Below are 14,041 nucleotides of genomic sequence, written 5' to 3'. Positions count from 1 at the left end.
AAAGTCTTCCCACTGTTCCACAGGTATAAAACAATGAATTTAAAGTGAGAGTAAAGGAGCAGGAACCCGAATAACCCAACTTTGCAAGGAATCAAAGATGTGCTGTGGATTAATGGAGGTATGATTAAAAGCACTTTTAATAATCACTTCCAAAGGCAAGTCAGCAAGTCTCCCTTAAGCAGAAAAGGATAGGAAAAATCTGTGAAACAATGCTTTTTAATCTTCACTGTTAAGCAAGGGATTCAGAAGACACCTGCTAAGCCCCATAGTGCTAGGGGCACACTTAAGTTCTGCTAAAATTTGATTTTCTTACAATCTTGACCTGATTAGGAGCCTTGTACCTTCAGTTCTTTGGGTTGCTTTTCCCACTGCCATCCTTTCACAGCACCTGCAGAACTCAAAACCATCATGTGAAGGAATACAGGGATGACGTTAAAGGGCAGACTTACTGTAGCTGCTGCAAAGATATTTCAGAAGGACAGAGGGGAAATTAAGAACATCTAGAATGGAAAGAGGAACTGCATTACTAAGTAGTCACACTGTAAGTAGGCAGAAAATAAATATGATACAAGATCAACTAGAGGAACTCCAGAAATACTTCCATAAAGCTCATGCCACAACTGAGATGTAGAAATTTAGTACATCAGTTTCAACTTAACTTCTTTACTAGATTCCAGTTTATAAAATAAACCAGTGTTTTCTTGAAAATAAGAACTATGCATTGGTTTTATTGGACTTCAGTGTAAACCAACTGCAAGAGAAAAAAAAGTAACACCCACATCTCAAAGAAACAGGTCTTTTTTTTTTTTTTTTTTAATAAATGTGCTTTGTTCACAAAAAGTAGTGACAAAAAGACAACAAAAATGTAAATACACTTTTTCTTTTTCCTCTCCAGCACCTTAAGAACAAGAGATCTGTGTCATCCCTTGCCCAGTCAAAATTCTCAAACATTTCATAACCTAGAAACATTCCTCTTGCACCAAAGCTAAATATCCAACAACTCCCACTATCACTAGTATTGTTCAGGGAGGTGTAAGTATTCATGTAAAACTGACTTTTATTCTCCACCATAATCCACTGTCCCTTGTAAAAAAAAAAAAAAAAAAAAAAAAAAAACACTTCAGGTATTTAGAACAAGCAGCAAGAAAACCAAGCTGTTACAAATCTCAGGTCCCTAAACCACAAATACAATGGTGTCACTGAGCTGCCAAGAAGGCCTAAATTTTAATTATTATGTTTTAAACACTTTAAGGATAAATCTTGGCTCATTTGTAGGAATCACAAACCAATTTACATTGGCCAATGCCAACATTTCTGTCAGCTGGTACACAATTTTTTTTTTAGAGGAATATCAATTAAAATGCTAGGTAGACTTTGAAGTATGTGCAGAGTAGGTTTCTAAAACCAGCTGAATTAATAGCACCAGTATTTTAGCTTTAACAATAGCATTGCTGGAGTCAATTAAAGAAGAGAGGTTTTGACTGATGAACATTTTAGTGAAAGTGAAATGGTAAAGCATTAGATGCCAACACTGAGTTATAGCTGTTTTTGAATCTGTTGTACATTTCATTAGGTGTTTTCCATAAATATTAAGCCAACCATGATAACTTGTCTTTTTTTTTCCCTAAACACAAGCTGTATAGGTGTTTGGTTTGTATACGGCTATATCATTCAGCCTGAATAACAATTTTGAATCAGATGTTTGGGGACACTTTAAATTTATGAAAGGAGACACAGAAAGCTTATATTGAAGAATAAAGCATTGCAGTCCAGTTCACGTTTGGGTGTAAGTAGGACCGATACAGTATGACTCTTTGTAGGAAACTGTATACAAGAAAAAACAGACAGGTCCAACTGGCACTTTCAGTGCAAAACTTCAATGGAGAGTTTTCATTTTTGTAGCAACTACTGTAAAATTCACACTAACACTTCAGTTTGCCTGGTAACATCTGTATTATAAAAACAACATGGCAGATTGAAAGTGTTTCCACCTATGCAACTTCACACTGTATTTCTATTTTCTACCGTGTTGCTGCTGTCAGTCTTAAATCCATGATGCGGCACCTAGTTCCAATCATTTGTGATAGGCACTCACTCACAGATTTTAAAGCCTAACATTCAAATTTGAAAGTTCTGGTCATTTTTAAATGGAGGGCAATCTAAGCTAAACTAATACTGAATCCTCTATTTTTACTGCTGAACAGATTATTATTATTTTTTTTTTTCCTGCAAAGTACTCACAAATTTATTACACAATTTAGAAAACTTCATAAACATAAACCACTTGGTTTACCTTCTTACAGTGCAGACCAGTTTTCAGAAAGCTATGGGGTTTTCATTTAACTAAACAGAAGACTGGGGTCCAAATAAGCAAACAAAATAGTGTATGTTAACTTCACTTGTGGGGTCTGAATGTCTTTTGTGCAAATACACATCCGTGAAAATCTTGTGAAAATTTTCCTTTTTTTTTTTTTTTTTTTTAAAACAAAATCAGTCTGTAGTTATCATACAATTGTTCTTAATTGTAGACCTCCCAACTTAAAGAAAGTTTGTTTTGAAAAACACATAAATAATTTACTTTAAAACATGACAAAAAAAACCACCACCACTCCCCCTCTCCCCCCAAAAGAAAAAATACAGAACACATTGGGGAAATACTGATGTATGTTAGTGCTTGTACACTGGAAATTGCAAAACCATGTTCCAGCTTTGAAGTGAAACAATTGTCTAGACGTACCATACTTCTCTGTGTCTGGGAGATAACCTCTTCAGAAATCTCATGTCTATCTGCTATTTATGCAATGAAATTACACAACATGTATAACTATGGATTAATATATTCCAGTGTTTTGGTGTTATCTCAAGAGGGCTGCAATTAAAGTAAAATTAAATGTGCATTATGGTTTCTCTAGCCCAGGCTTAACCAGAGCAAAAGAAATTTTGGAAAGAAAGCTTTGTTCCATAATTAAAAAGGGACATGTGTAACTAAGCATCTTAACCTATCTGCACATTTAATTAAAGTGCAAATTATTTATTCCTACGTATACTTCTCAGAAGCCCACCAACTCCAGTGCCTTATGCTCAACCACTTTACGAGTTAAAATATTGAAACAACATTTAGCAAATTAAATAGAATTCACACTTCACAGCACTAAAGAAAAGAATGGTACCTTTCTGGAAGAAAATTAGTGATACATATTCCAAAGAAAGTAACAGCAATTTATGCTATGACAAGAGTCATTTGCATAAAACTTGTATTTTTTCACTTTCATACAAGAATAAATTTTAAAATTCAAAGGTAGAAAAAAATAGCAAACTCTGTAAACCGTTGCATTTTCTTTATGCAAACCGTTGTTGTGTGTTGAGCCCACGTTAGTATAGCAAAATTAGTTAAGCAAGAGGTTTGATTTAGCATGTCAACTACTACATTAACTCAGAAGCAATATAGGATCTTCGAGCTCGTAAAAAGGAATTGAACTAGACTGGCTTTCTCCAGAGTCTGAGTCATATGGAGCATCAGGTAGCTCCATAAAACCGTAAGCTAGCTGTTCATCTTCTGTATCTGATCGAACGTAGCAAGAAGTGTTGGAATATTCCTCATCCTCTATACTGTTGAAATCCTGCGGGATATACAACATTCCTGGATAGTTCCTGCTAACTAAGTCACTTGTTGTTTGAAGGGAGGTTTTCCTAAAAGCCATTAGGTGCATGTGAGAAAACTTGGAATATTTGAAGCGTTTAAAACCCAAGGACTCTATGGCAATCTTCCAGCTTTTCATCATCATAGCTCGGCGATTCTGGTGAGATGAATCAGGAGTTATTACAAGCAATAAGCCATTTAATACGAGAAGTTCGTGTGCCTTCTTGCAGCATATCCATCGTTGATAGGGTGATGGAAAGTAAGAAAGGAGGAGCGAGAAAACGACGACATGGAATAGTTCTCCAGGTAGAGAATCAATAGGATTTTTCAGTTGCTTAAGAAAGGCATCTATTGCATCTTGTGCCAGTTGGAGAGGTTGCTGAATTTGTAGATTCAAGAAGTCACATTTGTATACGCTCTGGTGGAATAAGAAAAACAGAAAAAACAAACAAACATACATCAAGGTTAGTTTAAAGAGCAAATACAACTTAAACCCAGATCAATAACATCCTCTTCAATTCCTCGAGGAAATGTCAAGCCTGCTGAACATCCCTCTTGCTATTAAATCAAGCACTCTGAAACAGCAATTTAAAAGTAATGCATATTACTAGCTTTCACAGTTGCCAAGAATGATTTGAGATATGCAGCAATTTAGCAGAGATTTGATAGCTGAGAACTGTTCATTTAAAACAAAGAAATGAAATAGAAAGCCCTAATAGAACGTATCAAATCAACTGTCTTACAATTGATTTAAGAAGAATTCAGATGAGCGTACATTGCTCGTTTCCCCCAAAATCCCATGCTTTCATAGTATATCATGCATTGCCAATAAAATTCCATGTTAAGGTGCAGCAATAGAGTAAAACAACACAATTCTTACAATTCCAATATAGACTATATTGGGTTTTAATTTGTATATTTCTATTTTTTTTTAAACAAACAAACCTGAAATAAGTAAATAGGAAATAAATTTGACATCATCAGTATTTCCACCAGCTCTCTAAAGAATCCAAGAGGCTTAATAATTTGGTCACTTGGAAAAAAGAGATGTTCCTTATTGGCACAGAAAAAGGAAGAAACTATGGCAAGGCAAAATACATCAGAAGGTTACAATACACTAACTACTTTGTAACAGCAATGAAGGTACATGTTTTAACCTTGTTGCAGATCCAAAGTTTACCAGTAGACATTTGGGCAAGATAAGATTTTTAAATTTATCTTTTAATCATTTGTGTGCTCAAACTGTCAAAGATTGAAAGTGACACCCTGATACAACATACAAAAGAACAAATTCATAACACCCATAATCACAGAGAACTCAAAAAATATAAAATAGTAGGCTATTCACTAGGCTTAAGTTTTGACATTTTATATTCAAAGCCTAGTACTGACTTCTCTCATGAAAAGGCATTGAGATACAAGGTTGCAACTTGATAGAAACAAAAATTGTTATTAATGCTTACAGAACATGCAGTGAAAAAACAGACTGCTAAACAGCTACATGAATATTAGAGCTGAGACAAAACATTCTCCAGAGCATATCAGAAAGGTGGAGGTAGACCTGCTGCATTTTCATATCCCCTTCCCCAAAGTATTTATATTATATTTTATGAAGCAATATTAAACAAATCAACATTATTGCAAAGTTATTCATAAAGCAACTGATATGCATGGTTGTTCCCAAGTAGAAGATAACATTTCTGTATATATAAAATCACATTCTCTCCAGAGAACATGCAGAAAACTAGAAGGAGTAAATCAATCTTCCAAAAATTTGTAATTTACTTTTCAATAGCTTTAATCTTTGCCTCCAATACAGATGAAAAAATAATTCAAGAAAGATTGTAATTAAAATTCCTTGATCGTACTGAAATAATTACAACCATTATATCTGCAGGGTTATATTCCACTTCCTTGTACTATTTAGAACAGGAAATCAACAGTAGTAACTTCAGGATATATAGAAACAACTTCAGAAGAAAAGTGTTCTGGAAAGTAATTTTCCAGGGCAACATGCTAACTTCACTTAGGAGGAGGAGTTAAAGGCTACACATAGTTGAAAAAAATTTACACTGCAAGTATTTCTCTGCAGTAGAAAGGTACTAATAAAACAGTTATGCAGAAGAAAATTTCATGATTAAAATATGTTTCAAGTGGAATCTGAACTCCGCAAGGCAGTTTTATGACAAAAATGTTGCTTGGCTGCTAAAGTGGGGATTGCTACTCTAAATGTAGAAGTCTTGAACTGATCTTACAGTCTTTCTATACAGCTAACTCATACTGATACAGCAAACTCATATTTCAGTGCGTACACTAACATTTAAGAACTCAGTCCAACTTGTCTTTTCTCTTTAACTTCAGTATCATTCCAGACTTTTTTTATCTCAGACTGTATTTACTCCAATACATCTGCTGCATATTCAGCTTGTTTCCCAGCACTATAAAATTGTACTGGGACTTTCACCCAATTGAGATTTGCCGTTCATTCCAATTATAGTCTTCTCCCTTCCCCTGATAAGTAGACAAGATAAACTCCTGTAGGAAAATATCAGCTTCTAATTATTCTCTGGAATATTTGTGTCACCAAGTGTTTGAAGGAACGACCAACAAAAGCACCAGTCAAGAAGAAACTTGTTCTGCTTACCTTAGTCTCTCTTCCCCTTGAGCAACCCCCCCCACCACACAAAGCACACACCCAGAACGTTTAACAGAAATATATTTCTGCATTCATATCACAGTTGCATCTTCCGTGTAATAAAACGGACTCTAAACATTGTGAAGACATTTATTCTTTTGTTTATGGTTTTATGATTCTCTTATTAAATAAAGATTTTAGTTCCTCTGACAGTTTTTCAATTATATCCTCAAGATTCCTCAAATTATCTGAAGTATTTTACTCAGCTTCTACTTCTATATCTAAAATATTTATATACAGATAGTGAATTAGCCTATTCTTATTAATGAGTAATTATTTAACTCTTTATTCAACAACATTTAAAAAACTGACTTCCTAGAAAGTCTCTATGTTTCAATTTGTTTCAAAAACCATTTTGGTATCTTACCTAAAAGATCAGCTAAGTGAGAAGGTTTTACAAGTTCTTCTATTTTCAACTTCAACCACTAAGTTACTGCATCGATTTTTTAGGTCAGAAGACAACATCAACTCCCACAAGAACCCTCTGGCTGTTATTCTGAAATCTTACAATCAGCACAGACAACTGCTGGCCAAGAGATAAATTTATTCAGGTTACACTGCTGATGCAGCTCAAAGCAGAGTCATCCCAAATACATCAGAGCTTATTAATTCTAGTTTGGAGGAGGACCTGAATTTACTACAGCAGTAGCATTTGAGTGCACCAGTTGTGCTCCTTTTTACTCTAAGAATGCTAGCTAAGTTGCAAGGTGCTCTGACTATACCAAGGTACCAAGAGAATGGCAGTAAGAGAAGCTGGTGAACCTGAGGCAGGCCTCACAGTAACCATGCCGATCTGTACGGCGGTGCTCCAGCGAGTTCCTGTCATCAAGGTATGCTGCTATGTCAGAATGCAGGAAATCAATTATCCATCGACTGTACTGGGAGAGAGCCTGAAGAACTGGTTAGTACACAAATCACACAAATGCTGACTACCCCCTCTTCTGTTGTCTGGCCTGGATTACTTGTATTCCTCAATTACATCCACAGAAGTAACCTGTCTAGAACTTTTCCAATAATGATTTTGGTCACTGTAAATTTAAACTTAATTTCATAAGAAGAAACGTATTTTATTTTTTTTAAAGGATAATAGTATGACAGCCTACATAGTAAAATATTAATTATACATAACCCCAAATTAATGGTAAGACTTGTGTCATGTAACTTCAGGTGCCTAGGCTTCTATTACAGTCACTGGAGAGCTAGTCAATAAAGGATCAGAGATCATGAGATCAGAATGCAATTCATCTCACTGTAAAAGAGGAGATTTTAAAAGTTTCACTAACTCTAGTTTTAATAGACCTGCACTGACTAATTTGAACGTAGAACCTTGGATGTAGACACCCGGGCTGCATACATCTCAGCTTGAAATTTACTTGCCATGTATGGCCATTTTAAATGCCTTAGGCTGCCACTTCACAATGGCACATATCTCCTTCACATCCCACGTCATGAGCAAGAAACAACCCTAACGTCCTACTGCACCTTAAGTGGTAGCAAGCACTTGTGTTTGGGCAACTGATGCCTATTCCTCAAATTAGGCAAGATGAAGTCCATTAATAGTTGCATTGTGTTTTATTTGAATCTAGCACTGACTTACTTTAAAAAGCAATTTATAATACTCAAGTATTTGTAAACAATTATCTTCCCTTATATATCCATATATATAGAAGTTGGAGATAAATTAGGTGTTAGGGAACCAAACCTGGCGACCACAACAAAATGCCAAGTATTTTGCATGTAAGCCATGCTGCAGCAAACAACAGAACACTGACTACTTTCAAGTTAACTGTATTATTGTACTCGTACCTCTCCACATCTAAAGAGGGTTACCATACGCCACTGATTTTAATTTTAAACTATTATAAAAATTCAACTTAGTAGAAGTTAGCAAGGTACGTATGGTCAAAGGTCTCACATTTCCTGACAGAAATTCATTCCTTTATGTATCTTTTCCTTTTTCCACTTTGTCATTTTGCCTGGTTAATAAATACTACCAGGACTGACAAAAAAAGTTGGATCAAGAGGGAAAGACAAAAGAAACATGATTACGGCAAAATTAATGAGTTTAGAAATCTTACTAAATAAGAAAAGTGAGACAACTGTATTTTTTGTATTACCCCAAATCTATTACTCACCGTACGAAGTTCCCTAAGCAGTAATTTTGTCCTCAGCGTTACGGTTTAGTATTTGTAGCAATAAACTGAAAATCCCCTTTATAGAGCACTTCTGGTTACTAAAACTCCCCACAAAAAATACACCAAGTAGAGGCACTGATTATTTCTTTCTGTCAGTAAATGCAACTTACCAGAGGTTCAAGTCTAAGCACAAGCCTACTCAATTTTCATTTATGGCTTTTAAGATGCAAGAACTCATTTCAGACTGCATTAAAAGATGGCTACTAAAGCTTTTCCAATTTTAAGATGCTCAACAGCATTATAGAGGTATAACTCTTGAACAAAAATGTATTTTGAAATCAAAACTAGTTAGCTATTATTTTGAAGCCTGTTCATGGGAATGGATGTAATAGAAGAACCACGGTTCCTTTTAAAACAGATGTTTAGGATACATACTTAAGTATTAAACAGTTGTTTTTTTTTTTACAGTCATTTCGAAGTATTTTAAAATATCTGAGAATCAAATTTATATCAAACATAGTAAATATTACATACCTCAACAGCTGGAACAATATCTATGCCAACTGTCAGAAATTCTTCAAACTTCAAAAATGGATTAAAGCAGCTACCAACGTCAAGTAATCTGATCTTTCCCAGGGAGTGAAGCAACCTAAGAAGCAGCAAGAACTCAGTTTTACCAAGTGTTATTTTTGAAGCTATATTCTGAATTACAATTTCAGATAATTAACGCAAAAGATATTCGTGTTGAACACTGTAGCAGTGACTAATAAATGAATGCCTTAATTGAGCTGCATCTAAAGAATCAAAAGAACAGTAAAGCAGATGATTCCCTCAAGCTGAAAAATTTATGTTAAGAGCATCTGTAATACTTTAACTTCATAGAAGGGCTTGGGTTGGAAGGGACCTTAAAGACCATGTAGTTCTAAACCCACCCCCCTGCCCCAGACAGGGACACCTCCCACCAGACCAGGTTGCCCAAAGCCCCATCCAGCCTGGCCTTGAACACCCCCAGGGGCATCCACAGCTTCTGTGGACAACCTATTGCAGTGCGTCACCACCCTCAGAGTGAAAAATTTCCTCCTAACTTGTACTTATAGTAACAAAGTAAAACGGCAACCAGTGTGTCCAGTACTCATGCTGATCAGTAATTTCTCTATCACTTTGCGTTTTCCCACTTTACCTTTTTGTGGTACTTATTGACGTTTAAGTGACACAAGTCATTAGAATTGAAGTTTCAGGAGTACATAAGAGAAACTGACAGCACTCCATGACCTACCTACTCGTCAACCCCATATTTAAAAGGCATCCCAAGTCAACTATCATAACTGGTTTAAGCAGAGGACATCCATTTGTATTCCAAAGTAAACAAAAATATCCCTGAATGTGAAAACGTTTAGTTATTCCCTGCAAAATATCTAAAAATATTTTATTAGCTTTATTTTAGCTAGCGTTTTTGAAAGTGGACAACTGCTTGAGCTTCACTCCAATTTTATTTTTAATGGATGCTACGAATGTTGGATCAGTCTGTACAGAACCACAAACTTAAAAACTGGCAAGTGAAGTTGGAGCAATAACCACTTGGACCACTAGCGCTCAAGAGTTTAAATTCCTTCTGTTGGAACATTTACAGGGCTAAGAATTTTCCGTTATGTTTTGTAAGAAACTAGAACACCCAAAATCCATTAATGGAGGCAAACAGAAGTGAACTCATAGCTTTCACAGGGAGGAGACTGATAACTTTCCAGTAAGTGAGTGTTGCTTTTTGCTTCAAGTTTCCGTAGCCAATTCTAAATTGGCATCTCCAAAATATCATTTGTTGCCTTTCTGGGAAAGAATCAGCCCCAGAGAAATATAACTGCAAAAACTTTCAGAAACAGATCTACAGAGCTAATGGAGTCCAAAAAAGCCATGGTTGTATTCACATCAACAATAAAGCTGTAAGCAATACCACAGAAAAAGTTTTTAAGAAGCAATAAAGAGATCAGAGTTCTCTATGTTCCTCCCCAAACTCTTCCTTAACTCTCAATGATCTACCATGAAGATGATGATAGTGAAGCAAGAGAAGATTCCTTGTTGCCTTCAGCTAAGTAACACTACCAATCTTGTGGATTTTCCTTCTAAATCGTAGATATCCATGGAATTCTTCTGTCAAACTACCAGCACCAAGTCAAACAGCCCAATTACCTCTAACTCAGTTAGAACCACACCCATTACACAAAGCTATCCTGTAAGACAGCTGACAGCAGGTGGGATTTGAAAATGAAGATGATTGCAACAATTTTTCCCCACCTTAGATGCCAATGACAATGTACTCTGTGCAACAGATTGAATTACACAGTAGGACCATTGAGAACCTACTGGCAGCAAATCACAAACATGGGCTGATGTCAAGCAGTGTCTTTTTCCATGTCATGTTGGTACTTCTCAGAACAGCTCTCCTCCTTGTCTAGCAAATACAGTCTCTAATGGCTTAGTGTCTTTTTCATGTCAAGTCTAATGGCTTAGACTTTTTCGTTCATGTCTATATGTACACTAGTGTTCTACATTAGTCTAACAGTAACAGCAAAATAATTGAAGATGCATGGGACCACAGGAAACAAAAAGGGAGTTTGATTCTATAGGCCAGCTCAGAAAAAGCTTCCCATAAAGAAGAGCAACAGCCTCTGGAGTTCTCAACATTTTCCATTTAAAGCGTTAGATAAAATACTTGAACAGATTTAAAATTAAGTAACACAATATAGAACCCTCTAATCTCCAGGAGAACCCACTGCACCTATGGTGAAATGAAAAATCACTGTGATGCATTCTGTTTCCCTCTTATAAAACCTACATTCTTGGCTGCAGTGTTGCTTTTGACTCAGTGAAGAGGTTGCACCACTCGGACTACTTCTGACAGCATTAAAGCATGCTTCTGGATAGCTACACCCCTGTATCCCAAGCTGAGCAGAAGCCATCTCTTCTACACTAATGGACAACAAATCCCAAGACATTTGATACAGGACAAAGGTAAGTTTCTTCTTTCACTTTAATTGGTGCTCTTTCAATGACAGGTTTCTCTTTCATTCAGGTAAGACTACTGGACTCCAAATTCAATATGAATACACTTTGAAACCTTAAAAGTAGCAGAGATTCAGATGCTCACTTGTGTTTTGGCTTTCCTGCTGCTTGTCAGGTTGTGCTGCCCCTCTGAACACAGGTGCAATAAATATCTTAACAGCAGTTCCCAGGCTGCCAGTTCTACCTATTCTATCAATAAGAACAGGATCCTAGTTCGGTGCTTCAATTAATTTTCGGAGGTCTTCAGACCACTGGTCAGACACCTTTTTTAAAACAAACATAACTGTCATCTAGGTGACAGTCACTGATCCGGTGAGCCAATTACTGTGTTACAAAGGCAGTCTTGCTGAATTCATTGGTAATCACCCTTCAACCCCGTTTCCTAATGATTTTCAGTCAAGGCAACTATATGAAAAGTAAGAGAAATGCTTTGCACTGTCTGTAATCTCCAAGCACATCTTGAATCCACAGTTCTCCAAGGCACTAATATAGTGGCAGAAAATGTGAATAAAGATCAGGAACTGGTGAAGAAGTGTCTGTAACCTGGGAAATGAGTCCATTTTAAACTTATCCTACACTTGCTTATTTCAAGAACTTTTTTAATTGGACTACAATTCTTGATTATTAGCTCCCTTAAAAATGCACGTATTTTTAACTAGGTGTTGTACAGGTGACATTTTCTCTTGGAAGTAGATGGAAACCAGAAACTAGAGTAGTTACGTAACCACCAGGAAAGTCATTTTATCTCTGTCATTAATCACTTCAAATGCTGAACTTCTAGTTTACCATTTTCAATTATTAAACTACTATTTATCCAAGGATGGGAGGGGAAAAAATTCCGAGGCCCTATGCTGTTGTCAGAAGAGCAGAACAAAGCTATACAACTGGTTCTGAGTGCCAACACTGGTATATCTCAAACCTTTATTAACATCCAGACATAAACACACTCCATGGAAGGACTAGCTTGCTGAAAGAAGGAATGATGGCTTGGCTGTCTCTTCAGGTACAACCTAACACCTGAGAAGAATTATACAAGAAGGTTATGATTTTACCATTAAGGAGAAAAATGAAGATTTTAAGCTGATGGAAAAAGACAACAATACTCAAACTGCACAAAGAAGGGAGAAGCTAGTAAACAGCAGATAACAGCCACTTTTATATTTCAAGACTGAACCACTTTGAAGCCCAGCTTAACATCAGGTGAAGATGCAATGTTAGATACAGAAGAACTGTTCCTGGGATGGAAATAAGTACTACAGACAACATATTACTTGTTCTTTTTCACTGTCATCTATATGTCCACATTAGTTATCTCTGTGTGATTCACCAATTTTAGTCTTGCAAAGAGGCAAGCAACACGAGCATCTGAAAATGGCTTCATCAAAGTAGCTGAGTGCCTTTCTGAGCAGCGATACAATATGCACTTCATGAGATCCCAAAGGTAGTGGTAGAAAGTGCCATGGGAACCAGGAGTGCTACCTACTTCTCTCCATATCATCTGGTCTTTTTTGTTTTAAAACCATCATGGAAGCTTTTACTTCTGAGCTAACTCAGTGCTTACCAAGAGTTTTGGGTTTTGATGAAAATAGCGGTGATGGTAACCAATGACTTAGCTGTTGCAGAGCAGCACTTAGGCAGAGCCAAGGACTTTTCAGCTTCTGGTGCTGCCCTGCCAGTGAGGAGGCTGGGGGTGCACAGGGAGCTGGGAGGGGACACAACCATGACAGCTGGTCCAGACTGACCAAAGTGATGTCCCATACCATGTGGTGTCATGCTCAGCAATAAAAGCTGGAGTAAAGGAGGAGGAAGGCAGGAATGTTCACAGTGATACCATTTACCTTCCCAAGAAACCACCACACGTGGTGAGCCCTGCTCTCAGGGAAGCAGCTGAATACCTGCCTGCTGATGGGAAAGAGCAAATGAATCCCTTGTTTGATTTTGTGCATGTGGCTTTTGCTTTACCTATGAAACTGTCACCCTTTTACCTTTCTCTTCCCCATCCCACCTGGGGAGAGAGAGCAAGTGGCTGTATGGTGCTGAGCTGCCTGCTGGGGTTAAACCACAGCAGCCTTACAGAAGAAATTATTACTTGACTTCTATGGCAGTGATTTACAACAGATACGCCCATAACTGTAAGGTTTGTACAGCTACTAAAACCTGTACTATCATTTGTTGCTTACTCCAGCAACGTTGCTTACCCCAGACATGTTATAGTAATGAGAAACCCTCTTCACAGAACAGAGAAACCTGTTTCATAGACCAGTTCTTACAACTGTCCACACACAGAGCGTGAAGCAAGTCAAATACGAGATTTAATGGAAATACGTTTATGCATTCTTATTCCTTTAAACTTAAGTTATTCACATCACACAAGGAATAGTCACAAACATGAGCCTTGTTTTTTTAGGGAAAAAATAGCGTGGACTGTAAGTGAAATAAAAAAAGCTACTCATGAATATGAAAAACAAAATTCTTACTTGAGTGAAGGTTAAAAACAAAAGTTAAAACTGTTGT

General features: G+C 36.7%; 1 protein-coding gene across 1 annotated transcript in view; it reads right to left on the bottom strand.

Moving 5' to 3' along the window:
* Positions 1–1,419: 1,419 nt before the first annotated feature.
* BMT2 (base methyltransferase of 25S rRNA 2 homolog) overlaps positions 1,420–14,041 on the bottom strand; it is a 34,002-nt gene continuing 21,380 nt past the window's right edge. Inside the window, exons 4-5 of the mRNA XM_035332317.1 lie at positions 9,005–9,119; positions 1,420–4,058 (exon numbers count right to left, since the gene is read on the bottom strand). Coding sequence (XP_035188208.1) covers positions 3,429–4,058; positions 9,005–9,119 — 745 coding nt within the window. The 3' untranslated portion in view covers positions 1,420–3,428. The remainder of the gene's footprint in view (positions 4,059–9,004; positions 9,120–14,041) is intronic.

This window comes from Oxyura jamaicensis, chromosome 1, assembly GCF_011077185.1.
Source record: "Oxyura jamaicensis isolate SHBP4307 breed ruddy duck chromosome 1, BPBGC_Ojam_1.0, whole genome shotgun sequence".
In the NCBI taxonomy this organism is placed as follows: Eukaryota; Metazoa; Chordata; class Aves; order Anseriformes; family Anatidae; genus Oxyura; species Oxyura jamaicensis.
The sequence above is the reverse complement of the archived record's forward strand: the minus strand, read 5'-3'. Positions and strand labels throughout refer to the sequence as shown.